General features: G+C 40.7%; 2 protein-coding genes across 3 annotated transcripts in view; one reads left to right on the top strand and one right to left on the bottom strand.

The window, feature by feature from the left end:
- The window catches only part of LOC125239196 (leishmanolysin-like peptidase), a 222,311-nt gene that overhangs the window by 33,519 nt on the left and 163,434 nt on the right, over positions 1 to 25,358 (bottom strand). The window lies entirely within an intron of this gene.
- LOC125239198 (cell death-inducing p53-target protein 1-like) lies at positions 1,364 to 23,461 on the top strand. Its single transcript, XM_048146717.1, has 7 exons — positions 1,364 to 1,453; positions 4,814 to 4,972; positions 9,830 to 10,048; positions 13,456 to 13,600; positions 14,818 to 15,036; positions 17,877 to 18,039; positions 23,310 to 23,461. The coding sequence occupies exons 2-7, from the start codon at positions 4,820 to 4,822 to the stop codon at positions 23,449 to 23,451; spliced, it is 1,041 nt and encodes a 346-aa protein (XP_048002674.1). The 5' UTR covers positions 1,364 to 1,453; positions 4,814 to 4,819; the 3' UTR covers positions 23,452 to 23,461.

Below are 25,358 nucleotides of genomic sequence, written 5' to 3'. Positions count from 1 at the left end.
GTTCCTGTCGGTGAGTAAGGCTGCCAGAGCTCAACGAGGGTGCGGTGTGCTGATGACGGGAGGACTTACGGAACTAACTTGTTCCGTTTATTGTCCTTTGAGTCGTCGGCAACCCGAACCCTCCTTAGAACTTGTACACTCCTTTTTGCTGTGTACTTAACACAGCAAAAGGGAGTGTACAAGTTTCTAATGGGGTGGCAACGCGCATGTGACACTGTTTGAGTTGCAGGCGTCCATAGGTTACGGTGACCGCTTTACATCAGGCGGGCCGTATGCTTGTTTGCCACCGAAGTAGTATAAAAAAAAAATTACAAGCGTTCACCTAGACGCTGATCGAAATGCAGTCTGACTCTGTCGCGGCAACGAAAGAGCGAAAGGGATAGCTACAATAACAATATTAACTCCGTATAGACAGATGAAGTCTAAGAAAAAAACCGGCCAAGAGCGTGTCGGACCACGCTCAGTGTAGGGTTCCGTAGTTTTCCGTATTCACAGTGCATAGACTGCCATGTCTTGACACAGGCTTAAACCTTTTGAACCTCAATTTTGACAATTTGGCCCATATTCTTAGCTTGATATGTGTTAAAATGTCAAATATTAATATTAGCGCTGAGCATACCCCAAAGGCACCCAAAGGTGTAATGCCATCTAGGCCGCCGTATCTTTTTCTGTATGGTACTGAGGTACATTTTTTTCTTAGACTTTATCTGTCTATACGGAGTAATATATGTCTTTGTACATATAAAAGAGGCGCGTTCCTAGCACACAGTCTAAGCTCGTGTAGGTGAACGCGTACCATGCTTGTATGAGTGAGATATGACAGGTCGACAGTTCGCGTTTTTGACAGGCGGCAACTGTGAGGTAACCGAGAGGGGGTGGGCGGCAATTTCAGCGGGGAGCGGGAGTGGTCATACTGTACGATAGTACTCTTTATTATATTGAGTCACAAGCAAAGAGGATCGAGTATTAAAGAGCGTTACTGTCAAAGCAAAATGTGTAATCACAGTGCATAGACTGCCATCTCTCCACACAGGCTTAACTTTTGAACCTCAGTTTTGACAATTTGGCCCATATTCTGAGCTTGATATGTTTTAAAATGTCAAATTTTAATATTAGCGCCATCTAGCTGAGCCTACCCCAAAGGTGTAACGCCATCTAGGTCACCACTGCTTTATCTATATGGTACTGAGGTACGTTTTTTTCTTAGACTTTATCCGTCTAGATGGAGTTATATAGGTCTTTGGTCACAAGTAAAAGAACTATAGCGTCAACTATTGTCATTTCGGCTGGGCCGGCAGATGTTTTCTGCAAGCTTAGTTATATAGATACGCGCAGATATCTTATCATATTATCATTTGATAACATAGCTTGTATTTCAGTCCTCATTGTAAAGCAGTGAAAGTGGTTTCTCGCGCTGATAAGGATTTTCTCATGTAGTATTTATTTAACTTAGGTACGTATATAATTTACAATAACCTAATCTAACCACAAAATTAAAAGTTTGAAAAAACCCCCGATATTGGACGGATTTTCGTGAAACATGGCCAAGAACATTCCCGATTAATTCAGTTTTCAAACAAAAAAAACTAAATCTAAATCGGTTCATACTGTAATGGCATATTAGCCACTTTCCGTGTTTAGCAGTAACACAATGGTTTACTGCGACATAACGCATATTGCTTGGTCAGCGACAACCCAAACATGTATATATATACCTTTACACAATAAAGGGGATTGATTGATTCATTACTTTACCTACTACTCGTATCTATCATTTGGACACCTCATACCGCGACGCTGCCCATCCTCAACAGTAACATCATATTTTGTTATTACAATACTTTCAGGAGCTACGATGCCACAGACAGACACACACACAGACAGACACACACACAGACAGACAGACAAACAGACAGACAGACAGACAGACAGACAGACAGACGGACAGACAGACACGTCAAACTTATAAAACCCCTTCGTTTTTGTGTCGGGGGTTAAAAATTGAAATTTTGAAAAACCTCCGACAAGGACCGATTTTCATGACAAATGGCTAAGAACATTCCCGATTAACTCAGTTTTCAAACAAAAAAAACTAAATCTAAATCGGTTCATACTTTCGGGAGCTACGATGCCACGAGACACACACAAACAGACAGACAGACAAGTCAAACTTATAACACCCCGTCGTTTTTGCGTCGTTGGTTAAAAACACATAAAGTTAAACATAAGGTAAATAAATAGATATTATAGGACAGTAGTACACAGATTGACTGAGTCCCACAGCAAGCTCCAGAAGGCTTGTATTGTGGGTACTCAGACAACGATATATACAGTAGGCCTAGCACATGATGGCCGCGAGAGTATGTCGCCGCGAAATAGACTACCCGTCCTTGTGTCATTAATACAGTTAGAAGAAGACGTGTCATCTATCTCGCGGCGACATACTATCGCGGCCATCATGTGCTAAGCCTACAGGATGTTTGGGACATGCCTCGACAATTTTTTTGGAGGTTTGTGGCGTCATTTCCTTCTATTTCTTCCTTGGAACCTTGGTCCTAGTTGCGTTTCCACATTATCTGATCTGATATCGGATGTCGGACTGATATCCGATACGCCGCCATCTTTGATTTTTCCCTTGAAATCCTTCGGATCGGATCGGATAATGTGAAAACGCACTATAAGAGCCACGGTTCTCAAGATAAAATCTTTTTTCTAAATCATCCATAATCTGATATTCTAAGCCCCGGGGCCCGAGCTAGGGCCATCTGTGTAAGACGTCCAGTATTTATTTATTTATTTCGAATCCCGGTAAGAACATTTATTTGTGTGATGAGCACAGATATCTGTTCCTGAGTCATGGATGTTCTCTTTTCTATGTATATAAATATGTATTATATATATCGTTGTCCGAGTACCCACAACACAACCCTTCTTGAGCTTACCGTAGGCCTCAGTCAATCTGTGTAAGAATGTCCTAAGTAAAATATTTATTTATTTATTAAATGCATTGAGAAACGTTGTACAATACACGTACGAATATATATATGTAATAATCATATATCTGTTATCTGTCGTTGGTATTCGCACTCAATAAAGTTATAGATAAGCCTTTGTTTTTGTATTTTTGTGGTGTCTGGAATGATCTAGTGATCGATATGTATTGAAACATATGAAACTTTAAAAATCATCATCCTCCTTGCGTTGTCCCGGCATTTGCCACGGCTCATGGGAGCCTGGGGTCCGCTTTGACAACTAATCCCAAGATTTGGCGTAGGCACTAGTTTTTACGAAAGCGACTGCCATCTGACCTTCCAACCCGAAGGGTAACTAGGCCTTATTGGAATTAGTACGGTTTCCTCACGATGTTTTCCTTCACCGAAAAGCGACTGGCAAATATCAAATGACATTTCGTACATAAGTTCAGAAAAACTCATTGGTACGAGCCGGGGTTCGAACCCGCGACCTCCGGATCGAAAGTCGCACGCTCTTACCGCTAGGCCACCAGGCAGCGCTTCGAAACATATGACACTTTAAAAATAATTATACAAAATATTTTACATTACACGATTTACATTACATTACATTATTTGACGACCGGTCTGGCCTAGCGCGTAGTGGCCCTGCCTGCTAAGCCGCGGTCCCGAGTTTGAATCCCGGTAAGGGCATTTATTTGTGTGGTGAGCACAGATATCTGTTCCTGAGTCATGGATGTTCTCTATGTATATAAGTACTAACGCTCGCGTTAGAAAGAGACAAAAAGTAGCCAATGTCTCCAACCCTTCAACTATCTCCACTTAAAAAATCATGTCAATTCGTTTGCCGTGAAAGACGGACAAACAAACAGACACACACACACTTTCCCATTTATAATATTAGTATGGATATTTTATTTATTTATTTTATTTATTTTCTTCAGACACAATAGTTACATTGATATTACAGTTTACAAAATACCGCCAAACTGCAAAACGGTTTGTTGGCAGTTATGTTTGCTCTTGTATCGATTTGTATATTATATATATCTTTGTCTGAGTACCCACAACACAAGCCTTCTTGAGCTTACCGTGGGAATCAGTCAATTTGTGTAATAATGTCCTATAATATTTAACATTGTTAGAAAATTACAATAGCTAATAACTAAACACTAATAACATAAGAACTTAAAACTATCCAAATAAAGTATTCCCTGTCGTTCCCGGTGCAAAAGTGCCCATGACGCTCGCAGCATTTCCGCGTTGAATAATATTAATGTCCTATAATATTTATTTATTTATTATTACACACAAGCCATACAACTCAAATAAACGTATTATTGTTGGTACTAAGGTATTAAATATAGATACGCACAATCTTAAATGTACAGGTAAGCAATAAAGCCGTGTTTTTTTATGCAAGCAAGACAAACGAGCAGACAAAAGTAAAACACAGATTTAAAACAGGTCTCGTTTTAATGTATAGCCACGATAGGGTTGCAAATAGAAAAAAAAACAAATGATTTTTTTTCAGAATTATGAAAAAAAAAACATGAAAAAAAACCAAGCACCACGGGTTTTTTTTCTAAATATGGTTTTTTTCTCAGATGACCAAATAATACGATAATGACGGTTTTTCGTGATTCGTGAAAAGTATTAACATTAACTGTTCCACAAATTTTGAGATGTCGACCTTTAGAAAAAAAAACATACTCCAGAAAAAAACTGTTTTTTTTAACGTTTTTTTTTTAAGACAGAAAAAAAACCGTTTTTTTGCAACCCTACTTAATAGTTTACAATTTCCTATTTTCCGCCCATGTACCGTAATGTACTGTTTCCAGTGTACCATGGCGTCGCGGCCGTACCAAGGCTACCCGTATGCCAACCCGCACGTGACCGACGCGCCATCTATCGACGCGGCCACCGCTAGTCGGTGGAACAACTTGCCCCGCCGTCCCCTCCAGCCGCCACAACCAAGGCATATCAACACGGACGGACAGGTATTATAAAAAAAAAATACAAATAAAATAATATTATAGGACATTCTTACACAGATCGACGCTTGTGTTGTGGGTACTCAGACAACGATATACATAATATACAAATACTTAGAAAACGATATACATAGAAAACATCCATGATTCAGGAACAGATATCTGTGCTCATCACACAAATAAATGCCCTTACCGGGATTCGAACCCGGGACCGCGGCTTAGCAGGCAGGGTCAACCCGCTAGGCCAGACCGGTAGTTATTACTCGGGTAGACTTACCTCTAGTATTATAGTATTTATGACGATTTTAAAATAAAAAGATGGACGCTGGTGGAACATGGAACAACCTGCCCCGCCGTCCCCTCCAGCCACAGTCAAGACATATCGACCCTGTAGAGCAGGTACTATCAGCTGCAAAAGTGCATGGCTTCTCCATGCACTTTTACAGCTCACTGTACGTACTACGTACACACAATCACGCCTGTATCCCATAAGAGGGCCTACTCAGAGCACATAAACTACTCAAGTCTCAGTGCCACTTTTTGCAAAAGGGCATTTTCGCGAGAACAATCACAAAATAGTACATTACGATACAAATGCGTAAAAAAGGAAGTTCGAAACGAGTGGCGATAAATTAAAACACGACCGAAGGGAGTGTTATAAATCGACACGAGTTACGAATTTTTTACCTAGTAGGATTGAAAGGGCTCGTGATTCTGAGTAGGAAAAACATTAAATTTACCTATTTAAGAAAGGGTGGTATTTAAACGAAAATCAAAAAAATAACTTTTTTTACGCAAATATAGTCCAAATTCATATCAAAAATACTAATTGAACAGCAAAATTTGCAACTCAAAATATTACTAAATACACTACAATATTATTCGTGGCGTGCATCTATTTTAACTTTTAGTAAAGCTTTTTCATGATTGCATCGCTAATAATTACTAACGCACAGTATACCTAGCAACGCTTTTTTTTTTAAATGTAGCTTCTATTTTTACATAATATACAGCAGTTTAATCTAAATGACACAGCATTTTTTTCTAATTGCAATCAATTTTTTTATTAATTACAACATAAAGTGACCAGCAAAAAAACATAAAATTTAAAGCGCAAGCGCACAGAGAAGAAGAACGGCTTTTTTGACTGCATTAAACAGCTTTTACGGTTCAACGAGTGATAGTCCATACCTACGCAAGATGACGCGATTGGCGGATCGAGCAAGTTCTAACCTAACCTTACCCACTTTTATCACAAAACTTTTATTCCGTGAGGGTTACAGTTCTAACCGAACCTAACCCACTTTTCTCACAAAAGTTTGTTTCCGTGAGGGTCGCATTTCTAACCTTTTTTTTTTGTTGACGGAGTGGGGAATGTTTTTACGCATTTCTCCCCGCCCGTGGGGAAGGCCATGATGGGGAGGGTATGTGGGACTCACTCATTCAGCTCCCTCTCCTGGCGAGAGGGAGGGAAAGAGAATACCCACTAAACCCCACTCCGGCGTCGCACCCTCTAAGATGTTGTATGGGGACATTACGGGCTCGCACATTCATTCTTCCGCAATGTCCCCCGTCTTTCCCGACGTTAGGCCAGAAAACCCGCACCAAGGAAGGGGACAATCAGGGACGCTTCTGATTCTCCCCCCAGTCGTGTAAGGCCGTGCAATGTGGGCCCCAACCCACTGGCCCTATTGAGGGAGGGCGCCGTTTATTGCGAACTGCGCGCGTCTACTTCCTCTACGTCTTTGCCGATGCGAAGGCGCATAGGCCGCATTTTCGCGTTCTCGCTCCTCTGTCTCCTTCTGCGAGATGATGTCCTCACAGAAGGAGATGACCGCTTTCCAGTTCCTCTCGCTACGGAGCATGGCTGCAACGACGCTGTGCAGCGATAGGTCCGTCGTTCCTATTGCTGCGGTGAGAGCGCGGCGCTCTTGCTCCCAGTGGCTGCACACCTCTAGCGTGTGTTGGGCCGAGTCGTCAGGGTCGCCGCACTGGTGACACTGGGGCCCCAATTCCCTCTTTATCTTGTGCAGGTAATGACCGAAGCAGCCGTGACCGGTCATCACCTGCGTTGCCCTATATGACAGGGCCCCGTGCTTCCTCTTCAGCCACTCCTCCATATATGGGAGGACTGCCCCTATGGTGTGTGTTCCATACGGACTGTCCTCCAGACTGTCCTCCAGACTGGCCTCCCATAGCTCTCGGAGCCTGACCTTGGCCTCTCGGTCTGCCCGCTCTGCCACTTCTGGGTCCAAGCGTTGTCCTCTAGCTCTGGCCTCCACCCTCATCGTATACCTCTCCGCCTGGACCTGGGCGTCGAGCTCCCATGGAGGAGTGCAGGCGAGGAGACACGCCGCCGCATGGGATACCGTCGAGTAGGCCCTAATTATTCTTAAGGCCACCACTTTTTGCGGCCGCCGGAGCAGGGATTTGTTTCCGCTCGACAGCCGGTCCGCCCAAATCGGGGCCTCGTATAGGGCCATACTTCTTACCACCCCCGCAAAAAGGCGGCGGCATGGGGCTCCTGGTCCTCCCACGTTGGGTAGCAGCCTGCCTAGGGCGGAAGCCACGCCCACAATTCGTGGAGCAAGTCGGGTGAAATGTTCCCTGAATTCCCATTTTCTGTCCAGGACCAGGCCAAGATATTTGATATTGGCCCTGACCTGGACAGATTCCCCCTCCACCTGAATCGTCAAGCCGGCGGGCAGGCGCCATCCTTTCCCCCGAAAACTACCGCTTCCGTCTTCGAGAGGGCCACCTTTAACCCAAGCAGGCGAATGCGGCCGACCGTCAGTTCTGTGCCAACCGCCGCCCTCCTCAGTGTCTCCTCCAATTCTCTTCCCCGCACAGCCACGATTGTGTCGTCCGCGTAACATATGGTGGACATGCGGGGAAGCAGCGCCCCCCTTATCACCCAATCATATCCGATGTTCCACAGGAGTGGTCCTAAGACTGACACCTGTGGAACACCGCAGGCCATTTCTCGTTCTGCTCGACCTTCTCTTGTTTCGTAGAGCACTACTCTCTCAGATAGGTAGTGCTCCACGATTGTCCTCAGGTGGTGGTACCGAAGTGCCTCCTTGATTACGTATATGAGAGGGTGCCGAAGGCGTTGGCGATGTCGAGTGATAACGCTACGACACCCTGCCCTCTCCCCGCTGCATCCTCACTAAATTTCCTAAGAGAGGAAAGTGCGTCCATTGTGGACAGCCCCGCCCGGAACCCGAATTGCCTGTCACTGACGTCCGGGCCGGTGTTCTTAAGATGTTGGAGAATGCGGCCAGCAAGGATACGCTCCAACATCTTCCCTACCTCGTCAAGGAGCACTATTATTGGCCGATATCCGGAGGGACTGTCCGGCGGGCGGCTATCTTTCCTGAGGAGGCACAACCTACTCTCTTTCCAGCCTCTCGGAAACAGGCCCTCCTTCAGGCAGTCATCAAAAAGTTCCCTAATTCGGTTTCCGAGATGCTTTAGCATGATAGGTAGGACTTTTCCAGGTACCCCGTCAGGCCCAGGAGCTTTTTACCTCCCCTCAGGCGGATGTCTACCCTCATAATCTCGTCGTCAGAGACCCAAGGGAGTCGCAGTTCTAACCTAACCTAACCCACTTTTCTCACAAAAGTTTGTTTCCGTGAGGGTCGCAGTTCTAACCTAACCTAACCCACTTTTCTCACAAAAGTTTGTTTCCGTGAGGGTCGCAGTTCTAACCTAACCTAACCCACTTTTCTTACAAAAGTTTGTTTCCGTGAGGGTCGCAGTTCTAACCTAACCTAACCCAATTTTCTAGCAAAAGTTTGTTTTCGTGACGGTGACAATTCTGCTCCTTAGAAATAATGCAATGAATTAAGATATTGTAGCTATAATAATTATAATTATTAAATTAGCTGAACGTGAATACTTAAAAAATAAGAAAAAAGGATGTATGCTCTTCGAATTAAATAATTTGCTATGAAGACGGGTAAATTGCTGCGCAATTAGTATTTTTGATAAGATTGTTGTATTTTTGTTCCTAAAGGAATTTAATTGTCTTGCATTAGAGGAAAAAAGTAATGTCGTGCTGATGTGTATTTTGGAATAATCTGCATTACTAGTTTTGTTAATCATTTAGTTTATTTGCAGTGAAGTAATTAATTTGATGTACAGAAGTATATTATTGATGACGATAAATTGATAGGCGATTATTTTTTTGCTGTGCGTTTAATAATATCCCTTTAAGAAAAAAGTTTTTGAATCTTTTTTCGCGAAAATGTCCAAAAAGGGGTTGAAAGAAAACGAAACTATGGCGGATTAATGTTCGAAACCAGCGTAGGTATTTCAATACATTTAGTTTAAAAATTGGTTATTACTTCGCGAGTGTGATGAAAAACATTGTGTATATCACGGGCGGCTGAAGGATTACGAACGGGAGGCTGTTTGAAGCCCGGCGCCGAACTAAATACATAACTAGCTTTGCGCGGATTCGCACGCAGAAAGAGACTAACATTAAACATTTGAAAAAACCCCCGGCCGGGACATAATGGACCGATTTTCATGAAACATGGTTAAGAACACTCCCGACTAACTCAGCTGTCAGACAAAAAAAAACTAAATCTAAATCGGTTCATCCGTTTGGGAGCTACGATGCCACAGACAGACACACACACAGACAGACAAACAGCACCCCTATATAACACCCCGTCGTTTTTGCGTCGGGGGTTAAAAAGTAGCCTATGTTACTTTCCATCCCTTCAACTATCTCCACCGAAAAAATCACGTCAATTCGTCGCTCCGTTTTGCCGTGAAAGACTGACAAACAAACAGACACACACTTTCCCATTTATAATATTAGTATGTAAGTATGCATGTACTATTATTTTACAGAAACCGGTATCCAGTAAGAAAAATCCGGACTCCGAGCCGGATCCAGTAATATATATAGACGTACCGGACGACGATGCTAGCGATGTGTCCTCGCCAAGCCGGATCCGGGCCAAGTCCGACTCGGAACCGGATCCGGTGATTTATATAGACGTGCCGGACGGCGAGGGCAGCGATGTCGCCGGACCGGCGCGGCCGGATCCAGAACCGGAATATGTGCAAGTAAGTTCTAGATAGGTTGGTAGAGAATGCCTTATGGCTTATGGCATTAAGTTCGCTTACTGTACATTGTGTTTCTTTGTTTATTAATAGTGCATTACGAGTACTATACAAGTGCGGAAAACAGTTTTTAAATCGACAAGAGTTACGAATTTCCTTTTGGCACGTGTATCGTACGACGTTTTTCAGTACAGATGGCCCTCCGAAGTTTCGACCTGACATATAATGAACCGCTTCTCGCACTAGTGCGTAAAGAAACACCGTCTGTACTGAAATAGTATATTACGATACAAGTGCGTAAAAAGGAAGTTCGAAACGAGTGGCGATAAATTAAACCACGAACGAATATGATTTTGGCCACTTCCAGGCTGCAAACAGCGCCATCTAATTTTAAGCCTAAAAAGCCCATACAATTCAGGGGTACGCTTTTTTTTGGCTTTATCAGTCCAGGCCCCGTAGCCGAATGGCATTTCTCCGACGCCAAACGAAAGCGATACGCGATAGAGATAGATATCTACTAGCGCTTCGTTTCGTGAGCGTTTCGTGAGCGATTGTGCCATTCGGCTAGCCACCCAGTATTATATCGTTCTTGGTATAAGTTAGGGCCATATATTTAGAATTATTAAACTAGATTGTTTAGTTAGGTCAAAAAGTGTGTCTACATGAGAGGTAATTGTTTGGGCTGGTGTCCCTCTCGCACTTGCTGACAATGTCAACATTATTCAGTGACGTCATCACTGTCATAAATTGGGGATACCAGTCAATTTTCAAAGTTACTACTAAATCTACTAACACCCAATTGAAAGTATTTTTTAATTATACAAATCTTTGATTTACTGGCATCAGAATAATTACATTATAATTATTTTCAAATTTTTTGAAATATATCGAAACCCTAGTTTGAATATAACATTAAAATAAAATAAGAAGTTATAAAGTCAGGTAATATACAGATAAAAATACTACTAATATGGGAACCTCATTAACACTGGCAACACGTGCGAGAGGGACACCAGCCCAAACAATGCCCTCTCATGTGGACCGTTTTCGCTAGTCTGATACGATCGACTTTCTGTTTCAGTAATAAGGTTCAATTTCGTATGGCAAAATATGTGATTGAGCTGTCCCCTGTAAAGGTCTTTGGTTAGGGCATATATTTGTGTGATGAGCACAGATATTTGTTCCCGAGTCATTGGATTGAAACTGTCGTGTGTGTGTGGATTGAGTGAGCACCTTCCGAAAATAAAAAAAAATATGCTGATCATTTAGTAAAAGTTCTAAAACAATTGTAAAACGAATCTCTGAATTTGTAAAAAGATAAATCAAAAGATACAGCCATTAACATGTGCTCACTCAGTTCTCACAAACTACCAACGAAAACAGTGAATATATTCATTTAACATATAATATTTATATACTAACATTTAGTAAAAAATAGGCCAACCTACCTCTATAAATATTAGATCACCTAGTGACGTATTAAATTTTTTACAAATAGTTTCTTATGCTCACTCAATCCACACACTTTTGAAAAGCCGAATTTTGATGAAAAACATAAGATTTAGACCGCTATTATATGTGTATAGTTTAGTAAAAGTGAAATGGGAATTTGTAAAATACAAAACGAACCACTAACGTGTCAGGTTTTTTATAATATATTTTTGTAAGTGCTCACTCAGTCCACACGTTTTGAGAAAGTTAAAAATGTAAATATCTTACGATTTGTAGCACCTAAGACACTCGAAAGTACTTCAACATTTAGTAAAAATTTTTACTAAATATCCACCATCTAATATTTTATATTCGTTGTCTGGTTTTAAAGATATTCAGACATAACTTTTCTCATACAAATGTATCAAGTAGGGTGACCACACTATGTCGGCTCCTGATTTTCCCCACCTTCCCATTGTCATATTGAGATTGGGGAGTTTCGTTCGTTCAATTTTGATAATATGAAACTAATACCATATAAATATCCATCTGCAAACTGTTTTTAGGTTATGTTCTTGGCCTAGTGATGATGTGTATTGTGTAATTTTTATCGACGTCAGGATAATAACCATATCGACATGCATGCATTAAAAAGGACATGAATGATAATTGGTAAGAAACAAAGAATATAATACTTCACTAGTAAGAAACCAGAACCTGGTAATCTAATCGCGCTAACAGATGAGCGTACCGGATTTGTAAGTGGGAGCGAGAAATAGTTATTCTTTTCTCGCTCCCACTTACAAATCCGGTAAACTATTATCAAAATTGAACGAAACTCCCCAATCTCAATATGACAATGGGAAGGTGGGGAGAAAATCAGGAGCCGACATAGTGTGGTCACCCTACTTGATACATTTGTATGAGAAAAGTTATGTCTGAATATCTTTAAAACCAGACAACGAATATAAAATATTAGATGGTGGATATTTAGTAAAAATTTTTACTAAATGTTGAAGTACTTTCGAGTGTCTTAGGTGCTACAAATCGTAAGATATTTACATCTTTAACTTTCTCAAAACGTGTGGACTGAGTGAGCACTTACAAAAATTTATTATAAATAAACCTGACACGTTAGTGGTTCGTTTTGTATTTTACAAATTCCCATTTCATTTTTACTAAACTATACACATGTAATAGCGGTCTAAATCTTATGTTTTTCATCAAAATTCGGCTTTTCAAAAGTGTGTGGATTGAGTGAGCATAAGAAACTATTTGTAAAAAATTTAATACGTCACTAGGTGATCTAATATTTATAGAGGTAGGTTGGCCTATTTTTTACTAAATGTTAGTATATAAATATTATATGTTAAATGAATATATTCACTGTTTTCGTTGGTAGTTTGTGAGAACTGAGTGAGCACATGTTAATGGCTGTATCTTTTGATTTATCTTTTTACAAATTCAGAGATTCGTTTTACAATTGTTTTAGAACTTTTACTAAATGATCAGCATATTTTTTTTTATTTTCGGAAGGTGCTCACTCAATCCACACACACACGAAACTGTCTATTTTAAAGTCACAGAAAATAATAGCACAAAAATAAGTTTTTTGTTTATTAACTACTAGCTTATGTCCGCGGCTTCGCTCGCGTTAGAAAGAGACAAAAAGTAGCCTTATGTCACTTTCCATCCCTTCAACTATCTCCACTTAAAAAATCACGACAAACCGTCGCTCCGTTTTGCCGTGAAAGACGGACAAGCAAACAGACACACACTTTCCCATTTATAATATTAGTATGGACACAAATATATACACAGAAAACATCCATGACTCAGGAACAAATATCTGTGCTCACGACACAAATAAATGCCCTTACCGGGATCGCGGGTCCGCGGTGTAGCAGGCAGGATCACTACGCAATAGGCAGATCGTCGAATACATGTACCAAATATTTAACATAAGCAGTTTACCGCAGGAGACGATATTCTACGACCCGTTCGAGAACCGGCGGATAGACCGGCACAAGGCGTCCGGCACGCCGCACTCGGAGTCCGGCGCCGGACCATCCCGGCCGACGCCGCCGAACACTTTGGAGCTGCGCGGGCCATCCACTTCGTCAAGTACGAGTATGTAGAATAGAATAGAATATAATATTTGACGACCGGTCTGGCTCAGTCGGTAGTGACCCTGCCTGCCAAGCCGCGGTCCTGGGTTCGAATCCCGGTGAGAGCATTTATTTGTGTGATTAGCACAGATATTTGTTCCTGAGTCATGGATGTTTTCTATGTATATAAGTATGCATTTATCTATTTAAGTATGTATAATATAGTTGCTTAGCTCCTATAGTACAAGCTTTGCTTAGTTTGGATCTAAGTTTATCCGTGTAAGGTGTCCCCAATACTTATTTATTTATTTCTTCGTGAAAATAAGACTCATTATCCTCCTTGCGTTATTCCGGCATTTGCCACGGCTCATGGGAGCCTTGGGTCCGCGACTGCCATCTGACCTTCCAACCCTGAAGGGTAACTACTGAGCCTTATTGGAATTAGTCCAATTTCCTTACGATGTTTTCCTTCATCGAAAGGCGACTGGCAAATATCAAATGACATTTCGCACATAAGTTCCGAAAAACTCATTGGTGCGAGCCGGGGTTCGAACCCGCCGCGACCTCCAGATTGAGAATCGCGCGCTCTTACCACTAGGCCACCAGTTTTAGGACATAATGTATAAACCCTATAAAAATATAAGGTACAACGGGGCAAACTTCGACAGGGGGACAAATGTAACTGATCCATTTTTTCCATGTTTTACAACGTTTACATTATTAAATAGAATGTCCACCAGTTATATGTTATATATGGTTGGCGTGTTCAGTGGATACATGTATAACTCAACATCATAGGGCCATTCTTTTCAAAGTTGTCCCCCCCACTTTTTTTATAACATGGGTATTTTTTACGCGATTAATACTCAGAATCGCGAGGTCTTTCGATCCTGATCGGATAAAAAAAAATGTCCCAAGATTTCCATACATTTTTTCGAACTTTCATTTCCGTTGCCGCCATACAAAATGTATGAAAATGATAACGGAATGGGAAAAAACCTTGGGACACTTTTTTTCTCCTATTAGAATTGAAAGAGCTCGCGATTCTGAGTGGAAACCACATAAAAATTTCCAAATCCAAAATAAAAGTGGGGTGGACAACTTTAAAAAAAAAGGGCCCAATAATAGAAAATATGGATCAGTTACAATTGTCCCCCAGTCGAGATTTGCCCCGCTGTACCTTAGCGCAAATTTTTTAAACAGTATTATAATTAAATAATCTGATAATTCCAGGCTACCCCAGCTCTCCCTTCACCACTCCAGAATTCCTCTCAAAAGAGTCTTCCATCTACGGACGGGACGACTTTACCCTCTCTCCCCTCCCCCTAGGACCTTACCCTGATCTGCCGCCGGCGTATAGTGAGATAGACACACGCACGCCAGCGACGCCACAAAGGACTGAGGATACGCCAACGACACAAGAGCCTCCAAGAACTGTTGTTATTACTCCAGGTAATTTTATATGGACTTTTTCTCTCCCTACATATACTCTGTCAAACAAGTCTGTCAGTAAATAAGAACAAATAAAACTATAGGTATCCTTTTCTCTAGCACCATAAAGAAAAGGATGCATATAGTTTTCTTTATTCTTATTTACTGACAGACTTGTTTGACAGAGTATAGTGAGATAGACACACGCACTCCAGCGACGCCAAAAAAGTCTGAGGATACACCAACGACACAAGAACCGCCGAGGACTGTTGTTATTACTCCAGGTAATTTTATATGGATTTTTTCTCTCCCTACCTCTAGGCTAGGATGGTACTCTGATCTGCTGGTGCATAGTGAGATTAGTGAGATAAAGTAAAATCCACAATCCTACGGACTAAATTGACAAATGACTGACAGGTAAAATGTTACCAGGAACAGCAAAATAAAAATAGTGAAGGGTATATGTCGATAACAATATATCGACAAGTTGTAAAGTACATATAACAGACAAGTTTAAATCAAGAATAAGTATATTATTAGTTTCAAATAAGAAGTACACATTTTGGTTTGTTCTATTTTCGAGGTAGTGGATGGATACGATGCGTTTTTACCCACTAGTTTTAAAACATAAAAAGGTTTCCAAGCCTGTCAGGTAAAAAATAAAATACCATGTCCGACGATAATTTTACTAGTTTTTATTATAAAATATTATTCATTCCCAGCCAGTGTATTATGCTTTCAATTTTATCACATATCTATGGGGATAAAGTATCCGTCACGCTATGGCAAGTATATCATAAATATCTATTTAATTTTCATATAATATAATTGCTGCTTTGAAATAAAAAAAATATCTCTAATTAGGGGTCTACAGACATTTTGATCTGTCGAAATCACAGAAAAAGTTGGTATATTCATTAGTCGATCAAATTGCCAATTTGATTGTCCCGTCTGGTTGCACCTTAAATCTACGATACGATGTAATAATAATTTTAATATCGATAAGAACGACACTGGCCAAACTGTGGCAACATTTGTTCACACTTACTTGTCAATTTGGTCCGTAGGATTATGGATTTTACTTTAGACAGACGCCGATGACTTCTGAGGATACCCCAACTACACAAGAACCGCCGAGGACTGTTGTTATTACTTCTAAACGCTGATCTTAGGACAGTACTCTGATTTGCAGGCGTACAGTGAGATAGACAAACGCACGCCAGCGACGCCACAAGGGACTGAGGATACGCCAACGACACAAGAACCGCTGAGAACTGTTGTTATTACTCCAGGTAAGTTTACATGGAATTTTTCTAACTCTAGGACAGTACTCTGACCTGCTGGCGTACAGTGAGATAGACAAACGCACGCCAGCGACGTCAAAAGTCTGAGGATACGCTAACGACACAAGAACCGCCAAGGACTGTTGTTATTACTCCAGGTAATATTACATGGAATTTCTCTAACTCTAGGACAGTACGCTGATCTACTGGCGTATAGTGAGATAGACACACGCACGCCAGCGACGGCAAAAAAGTCTGAGGATACGCCAACGACACAAGAACCGCCGAGAACTGTTGTTATTACTCCATGTAATACGTAGAATTCTACTTCTAAACGCTCCTCTTAGGACAGTACGCTGATCTACTGGCGTGTAGTGAGATATACAGACGCCCATTACTTCTGAGGATACGCCAACGACACAAGAGCCGCCAAGAGCTGTAATAATTAATTGGTAATTTTGTCGTTGTGAGAAAAACTTGCAAGTCTTGGAACGAGTTCTAAATCAAAATCCGAAGTCACTTTTTTTCGAGTTTTTTTTATTTTTTATTTATGTACTGTACAACAGGCTCTCCCAATTTTCTAAAGTAACTGAAGTAACAATATGTAAAAGTGTTACGGGTTCTCTATAAATTCTATACGATGAAAGTTACAGACGAAGTTCAGATAACTTTATCAGTTCGTTACTAATGAAACAATATTGGGTCGTTATATAACTTTTCTCAAACATGGTATGAAATATTGATGTTATGTGCCTTATAATTGGCAGCGAAGTATGATGTTGCAGGTGCGGCTAGGACGATTGATAGATAATGGAATTTCATACAAACTTTGCAGGCCAAGGCCGGCAAAGTCTTCTTTTTTAATTTCCAAACACAGATAATTGTGACATAACATCCAGGTATTTAGCCAATTAAAAAAAAAACTATAAGGGGCTTTATAGACGTGCCGACTGCAACTGGTACGGGCCCTAGACAATATTTGATTTTGGGTGCGTTTTCATACAATTTTTTTTTTAATTTTTTGTTTTTTTATAGGCGTATACGGGGTATTAAAGGGGAACGAAAATTCGATTATTTTTGCGCTACGACGCACCGTTTAGGAGATACAGCCATCCAAAGTTACTATTTTCAGTAGACTTTATTTATTTCATACCATGTTTGAGAAAAGCACTATACATACCTCGGCGGGAAATGGGGTTGCCGGCCGAAGACATATAGACGGCCGAGCGAAGCGAGGCCGGATATGTCTGAGTTTTTGCCGGCCTCTGTAGTAATGTACTATTATATAAAGTAGTTCAAGATCGACAGCAGAGCCTTATCCATATTATATATTATTATATCCATCCATACTATCCATACTAATCTTATAAATGGGAAAGTGTGTGTGTCTGTTTGTTTGTCCGTCTTTCACGGCAAAACGGAGCTACGAATTTACGTGATTTTTTAAGTGGAGATAGTTGAAGGGATGGAGAGTGACATAGGCTACTTTTTGTCTCTTTCTAACGCGAGCGAAGCCGCGGGCAAAAGCTAGTAAATGTATAATCAGTTTTAAGGACATAAAGTTTGTCTCTCTTACAGGCTCCAACAACCGGCCGCCGGAGTCCTCGATGAGCATAGGGCTCCCGAGCCCGGACCGGAAAGTGGTGCACTGCCAGCACTGTATGCACAGGGTGCACACGCTGGTCATATGGGAAGTAGGGCTGCTGTCCCATATCATCGCGTTCTTCCTATTCTTCTTCGTGTAAGTATAAGCACAGTATAAGTACTAGACTAGACTTGGCTCACGAGATAACCGCCATGTGGGATGTTGAATCAACGATCATTGTTCCGATAGTCGTTTCAGTGAACGGTCTCATAGCGAAGAGTCTCGACCAACATCTTAAGAGACTCTCGCTAGGTGGCTGGATCAAGGGCCAGATGCAGAAGGCGGTGATCTTGGACACGGCGCGTATAGTCCGACGGTTCCTCTCTCTGCGGCCCTAACCACCGGCAGCTTGGGCCCTGCCCCGCTGCTGGCGGCACCCTAGGTTAGGTTTTTTATAATGTGTTTATATATTTTGTATGTGGTTTTGTATTTTACTTTTATAATCTAAATATATAAAAGAAGAAGCTGACTGACTGACTGACTGACTGACTGACTGACTGACTGACTGACATATCAACGCACAGCCGAAACCGCTGGTCCTAGAGATTTCAAATTTGGCACGTAGGTTCCTTATATAGTGTAGAGGAGCACTAAGAAAGGATTTTTCAAAATTCACCTCCTAAGGGGGTCAAATGGGGGTTCAAAGTTTGTATGGGGAAACAAGATTAGTTTGACTATTTTATTCGAAACTTCACAGGAAGATTCCTTAAGACATATGTCTGAATACGTGTTTCAGGTTTTTTGAAAATTTAACCCCTAAAATGGTGAAAAGGGGTGATAAAGTCAAAAAATCAATATGAGTATCGTTTTTATGGTTTATCGGGTCGCTGATCACAATAAATACAACGTTTTTAAAATCTAACGAGGCGGAAGTGAAATACCTTCTCCCCTGTTGTGGTGCAATGGGGTTTAAATATCAAAAAAATATATAAAAGAAGATATTGACTGACTGACTGACATATCAACACACAGCCGAAACCGCTGGTCCTAGAGATTTCAAATTTGGCATGTAGGTTCCTTATATGGTGTAGAAGAGCACTAAGAAAGGATTTTCCAAAATTCACCTCCTAATGGGGTCAAATGGGGGTTCAAAGTTTGTATGGGGAAACAAGATTAGTTTGACTATTTTATTCGAAACTTCACAGGAAGATTCCTTAAGACATATGTCTGAATACGTGTTTCAGGTTGTTTGAAAATTTAACCCCTAAAATGGTGAAAAGGGGATGATAAAGTCAAAAAATCAATATGAGTATCGTTTTTATGGTTTATCGGGTCGCTGATCACGATAAATACAACGTTTTTAAAATCTAACGAGGCGGAAGTGAAATACCTTCTCCCCTGTTGTGGTGCAATGGGGTTTAAATATCAAAAAAATATATAAAAGAAGATATTGACTGATTGACTGACATATCAACACACAGCCGAAACCGCTGGTCCTAGAGATTTCAAATTTGGCACGTAGGTTCCTTATATGGAGTAGAAGAGCACTAAGAAAGGATTTTCCAAAATTCACCTCCTAATGGGGTCAAATGTGGGTTCAAAGTTTGTATGGGGAAACAAGATTAGTTTGACTATTTTATTCGAAACTTCACAGGAAGATTCCTTAAGACATATGACTGAATACGTGTTTCAGGTTTTTTGAAAATTTAACCCCTAAAAGGGTGAAAAGGGGGTGATAAAGTCAAAAAATCAATATGGGTATCGTTTTTACGGTTTATCGGGTCGCTGATCACGATAAATACAACGTTTTTAAAATCTAACGCGGAAGTGAAATACCTTCTCCCCTGTTGTGATGCAATGGGGTTTAAATATATAAAAGAAGATATTGACTGACTGATTGATATATCAACACACAGCCGAAACCATGGGTTCCTTATATGGCGTAGAGGAGCACTAAGAAAGGATTTTTCAAAATTCTCCTCTTAAAAGGGTGAAATGGGGGTTCAAAGTTTGTATGGGGAAACAAGATTAGTTTGACTATTTTATTCGAAACTGCACAGGAGGATTCCTAAAGACATATTATGACTAAATACATGTTTCAGGTTTTTTGAAAATTTGACCCCTAAAGGGGTACAAAGGGGGTAAAGTCAAAAACACAATATGGGTATCGTTTTTATGGTTTATCGGGTCGCTGATCACGATAAATACAACGATTTTAAAATCTAATGAGGTGGAAAAGAAATTTTCTCCCCTGTTGTTGTGCAATGGGGTTAAAATATCCAAAATAGCCATAAGTATAGCTTTAGTTTTTATCTTTACTTCTGGTTCAAGAGATTTCAAATTGACACAGAAGTTCCTTAGAGGAGCAGAGCACTAAGAAAGGATTTTTCAAAGTTCACCTCCTAGCATGATAATTTGACAGGGGCAAGGACAGGGACAGGGACAGGGACAGGGACAGGGACAGGGACAGGAACGGGATAGGGTTAGGGATAGGGATAGGGATAGGGATTGGGATTGGGGTTGGGATTGGGATAGGGATAGGGATATGGATAGGGATAGGGATAGGGATAGGGATAGGGATAGGGGTAGGGGTAGGGGTAGTGGTAGGGGTAGGGGTGGGGGTGGTAGGGGTGGGGATAGGGATAGGGATCTGGATCGGGATCGGGATCGGGATCGGGATAGGGATAGGGATAGGGATAGGGATAGGGGTAGGGGTAGGGGTAGTGGTAGGGGTGGGGGTGGGGGTAGGGGTGGGGATAGGGATAGGGATAGGGATCTGCATCGGGATCGGGATAGGGGTAGGGGTAGGGGTAGTGGTAGGGGTGGGGGTGGGGGTAGGGGTGGGGATAGGGATAGGGATCTGGATCGGGATCGGGATCGGGATAGGGATAGGGATAGGGATAGGGATAGGGATAGGGATAGGGATAGGGATAGGGATAGGGATAGGGATAGGGATAGGGATAGGGATAGGGATAGGGATAGGGATAGGGATAGGGATAGGGATAGGGATAGGGATAGGGATAGGGATAGGGATAGGGATAGGGATAGGGATAGGGATAGGGATAGGGATAGGGATAGGGATAGGGATAGGGATAGGGATAGGGATAGGGATAGGGATAGGGATAGGGATAGGGATAGGGATAGGGATAGGGATAGGGATAGAAATAGGGATAGGGATAGGGATAGAAATATGGATAAAAATAGGGGACGGGGACGGGGATAGATATAGGGGAGGGACGGGGACAGAGACGGGACGGGAACGGGGACGGGGACAAAGATAGAGATAGGGACGGGGATAAGAATAGGGATTGGGGTCGGAATAATCGGTCGGCAATCGATATCTAGGCAGTGTAAAATGCAGGTGGCTCAGTGGGAAGGTATTAGTAAGTTGGCATCGGCGAGTATCCTGCATCCGTAATAACTATTACATTCAATGTGCTGTAAGAAGATCGTTGTTTGCTTGCCTTTTATATGTTTACGTTTGCAATAAGTATAAGCAAAATGGTAAATTGTAAGCGATAATGCAAGGAAGTACTTTTTACCCTACCGACCATTAGCGTCGAGATACTGGCTATGTGGGTTGTATGAAGTTTCCCCAGTATAAATATTTATAAAGGTAAAATACATACATATTCGTACCTACTACCTACGCTGTGGTCGCTGTGTAACAATTCTACAATCATTATTTTTAAATCGGGACTTAATCGCGTATAACTACATATTAAACTGACCTCCAACGAAAATAATATCGACAGTCGTTAAATCAAATATCGTCAGTGTTGTATGTCGACAGAGTAACATCCCTAGTGCGCAAACAGTTCAAGTTGATAATCAAAACCAAGTGCGGGTAGTTCGAAAAACTCGCGCGGCTGTCAGAAGGTGTTGATGTCATTTCAAGCCAGTCTTCTCCGAGACCACGGGGACAACGCCGTCCTTGAAACGTTGGAGGTCAGTTTAATATGTAGTTATACGCGATTAAGTCCCGATTTAAAAATAATGATGTGTAATAATCGTGAAAGTTTAAATCAGAATTCTACAATCATTGCAAGAATTTCTTTAAAAACAATAGGTGTAAGGTACAGTCAGCCAAAACCGGACCGTACAGCAAATAGATCAGTTACAATGGCCCTCCAGTCGAGAATTGCCCCGCTTTACCTTAATCGAAATAATCGCGGACAGATGTACCTACAAAGAAACCTACGGATCCAAATGAAAATCTTATTTTTTGTAAACGTTTCAATAAGAATACTTTTATTACGCGGGCGAAGCCGCGGGTAAAAGCTAGTCATATTATAAAATAGCCTAATCTAAGAGAAAAGATAAATAAAGATAAATAAATAAATATGTGTGCATGTTCTACCAGTCTCTAAAACTATACAGTCGTTCGATCTTGTTATCCTACCAGCTGCGCCACTATCCATACCATACCATATCCATTTTTAATATTATAAATAGGAAAGTGTGTATTTGACCCTGTTTCATGGCAAAACGGAGCGATGAATTAATGTGATTTTTCAAGTGGAGATAGTTGAAGGAATGAAGAGCGACATAGGCTACTTTTTGTCTCTTTCTAACCCTCCACTTACTTAAAATGGGGGGGAGAAAGTTCGTAATATATGGAGCCTTCAGCAATTTTAGATTCTCTTACTAACAGTGGTCAATGCAAAAAAATACCTTAAAATATCCTTAACTTGACCAGACGGGATCAAACTAATGTTATAAGTCCGTAAGACAGTTGCCATGGCAACAGCTCGTTAAGGGAATCTGCACCGCCATTTTGTATTTAGACTTATTAGAGCGTTCGCCCTTGCCATTTAAAATAGTCGACTCTGAACTGATAGAAAATCATATAGTCTTCGGTTACCGCGATATTTACTCATGAAATAAAACTATGGAAACGGATTAAATCGCGTATAATGAATTTACAATTCATACCGACGTTTCGAACACTTTACAGCATTCGTGGTCAACGGGTGACTGAGGAAAAAATTACAATGTGCGAAAGCTACCCAACATACAAAAAATATTAACGAACCATGACCATAAATAATATAGATTTTTAAGGCAGGTTCACATACAATTAATAAAGCTAGTACAATATTCAAAAAAATTACCATTACTAAGTATGAATCAATTAATCTACACAAAATAAAAATAAAACAATTAATCTACACAAAATTGACAAAAACAAACAGCAAAATGTCCAACACCATACAACACAAATGCCTCAAAGTCTTCGTCGTGCTTGTTCCATTATCAGATGTACTACTGGATCCCAAACCGGTGGTAAAGTAAGGGGATGAATTGTAAATTCATTATAATACGCGATTTAATCCGTTTCCATAGTTTAATTTCATGATAGAAAATCATCATCAATTGAATAAATTCCTATAATACACATTTATTTAATAACATGTTTGTTCTAGGATGCCCATGGTTGTCTTCGTGTACTGCACAAACCTGTTCAAATACAAGAACCATTACTGCCCGAACTGCAACAAGAAGATCGGATACGAGATGCCAGCACTGTGCGTCAAGATGACTTACAAGAAACCTGACACGGGATAGCCATAGAAAATAAATACAGATATAAATGTAAAATAATAGTCTAAGAACCTCCGAAACGTTAGATTAAATGATGTCCGGTCACGCTATTGATGTAGCCTGGCAAAAAAGAGTTGAAAATAATAGGGGTGACTAGGGTTGCAAATAGAAAAAAAACAAATGTTTTTTTTTTCAGAATTATGAAAAAAAAACCGAGCACCCTGGTTTTTTTCTAAATATGGTTTTTTTTTCAGATGAACAAATAATTCGACAATAACGATTTTTCGTGAGTTGTTGTGAGTCTAAAAAACCATATAAAAGTATTAACTGCTATAAAAATTTTGAGATTTCGTACATTAGAAAAAAGCATACTCCAGAAAAAAAACTGTTTTTTTTTCACGGTTTTTTTTTATGTTTTTTTTTTCAAGCCAGAAAAAAAACCGTTTTTTTGCAACCCTAGGGGTGACACTGTCTATGTATCCGTTTTGTATGTGGCAAATTTTCTGACACTTGTATGAGAACAGTTAAGTATTGTTTGGCTATAGCAGGCCAGTCCCGCTCGCGCGTGTAGGCATCGAACTGTAAGTACCCCTCGCGAGGGGCAAATCAGTAGGGCCTCACGGGCGAGCGGTGACGCACGCGCGAGAGTTGTTCGTCGCATACCTACGGACTGATTCGACCGCTGTCACAGAATTGATATTTTATCGTAAATATCGTGATACGTACTATTCGAAACCTCGTTTGTTTACAAAAATAACTAAAGGGCGGAATTCTAGCTTTTGAGTAGGTAATATCAGGCCTGTTTCAATTAAGGTACCTCATTATCTAAAAGTACGCCTAAGTGCGTTTTCACATTATCCGATCCGATATCAGATGTCGGCCCAATATCCCATACATTACAGGCGCCATCTTGGATTTATTCTATTGAAATCCTTCCGACATCCGATATCGGATCGGATAATGTGAAAACGGACTAACTAGTAACACGCGAATTTATTAGAATTAAACCTGCATACCACTCAGACATATCTTAGGTTTTTCCGAGCTTAAGTAGAGCAATATAAAAAAGGTAGTAATTAAATTAAGATTATATTATTTTTTAAAAGGAGACAACCTTGATATCGTCAGAAAAGGTACGAGTTACGCGATAGAAAGAGAGCGCACTTCTGCATAAATATAATTGTAGGCATTTAGCGTTGCGCGGACGGAATTTGAACTTAATAGTATCGTAGCATGAGTCGTTATTTCTCTAAACGAGTTTTTGGACAGGGCTTTCTGTGCTTGTACTAATAATGTATTCTGTGTCTATAGTTAGGTGAGTTACCAAACCAATAGTTCGGTTTCATTTATATCTACGTAATATACCTATTTGTCAGAATTTTTATAATAGTTTGTGTAAATCTCTCTATAGCATAAGTACTTTTCTCAAACAAATATTGATGTTATGTGCCTTATAATTGGCAGCGAAGTATGACGTTGCAGGCTAGGACGATTGATAGATAATGGAATTTCATACAAACCTTGCAGGCCAAGGCCGGCAAAGTCCTCTTTTTAATTTCCAAACACAGATAATTGTGACGTAACATCCAGGTATTTAGCCAATTAAAAAAAAACTATAAGGGGCTTTATAGACGTGCCGACTGCAACTGGTACGGGCCCTAGACAATATTTGATTTTGGGTGCGTTTTTAACTTTTTGTTTTTTTATAAGCGTATACGGGGTATCAAAGGGGAACGAAAATTCGATTATTTTTGCGCTACGACGCACCGTTTAGGAGATACAGCCATCCAAAGTTACTATTTTCAGTAGACTTTATTTATTTCATACCATGTTTGAGAAAATCACTATACATACCTCGGCGGGAAATGGGGTTGCCCGCCTCAGACCTTTGTCCCGGCCTCTGTAGTAATGTACTATTAAAGCGCCCGTCT

The sequence above is a fragment of the Leguminivora glycinivorella genome, chromosome 25 (genome assembly GCF_023078275.1).
Source record: "Leguminivora glycinivorella isolate SPB_JAAS2020 chromosome 25, LegGlyc_1.1, whole genome shotgun sequence".
Lineage (NCBI taxonomy): Eukaryota > Metazoa > Arthropoda > Insecta > Lepidoptera > Tortricidae > Leguminivora > Leguminivora glycinivorella.
Note: the sequence above shows the minus strand (reverse complement) of the source record. Positions and strands in the feature narration are given on the sequence as shown.

Excerpts from the sequence above, each read along its gene's own strand:
- LOC125239198 (XM_048146717.1), top strand. The coding sequence starts at position 4,820 with ATGGCGTCGCGGCCGTACCAAGGCTACCCGTATGCCAACCCGCACGTG. Across the intron at positions 13,601-14,817 it reads CGGGCCATCCACTTCGTCAA|GCTACCCCAGCTCTCCCTTC; the intron begins GTACGAGTATGT and ends TGATAATTCCAG. Across the intron at positions 18,040-23,309 it reads TTCTTCCTATTCTTCTTCGT|GATGCCCATGGTTGTCTTCG; the intron begins GTAAGTATAAGC and ends TGTTTGTTCTAG.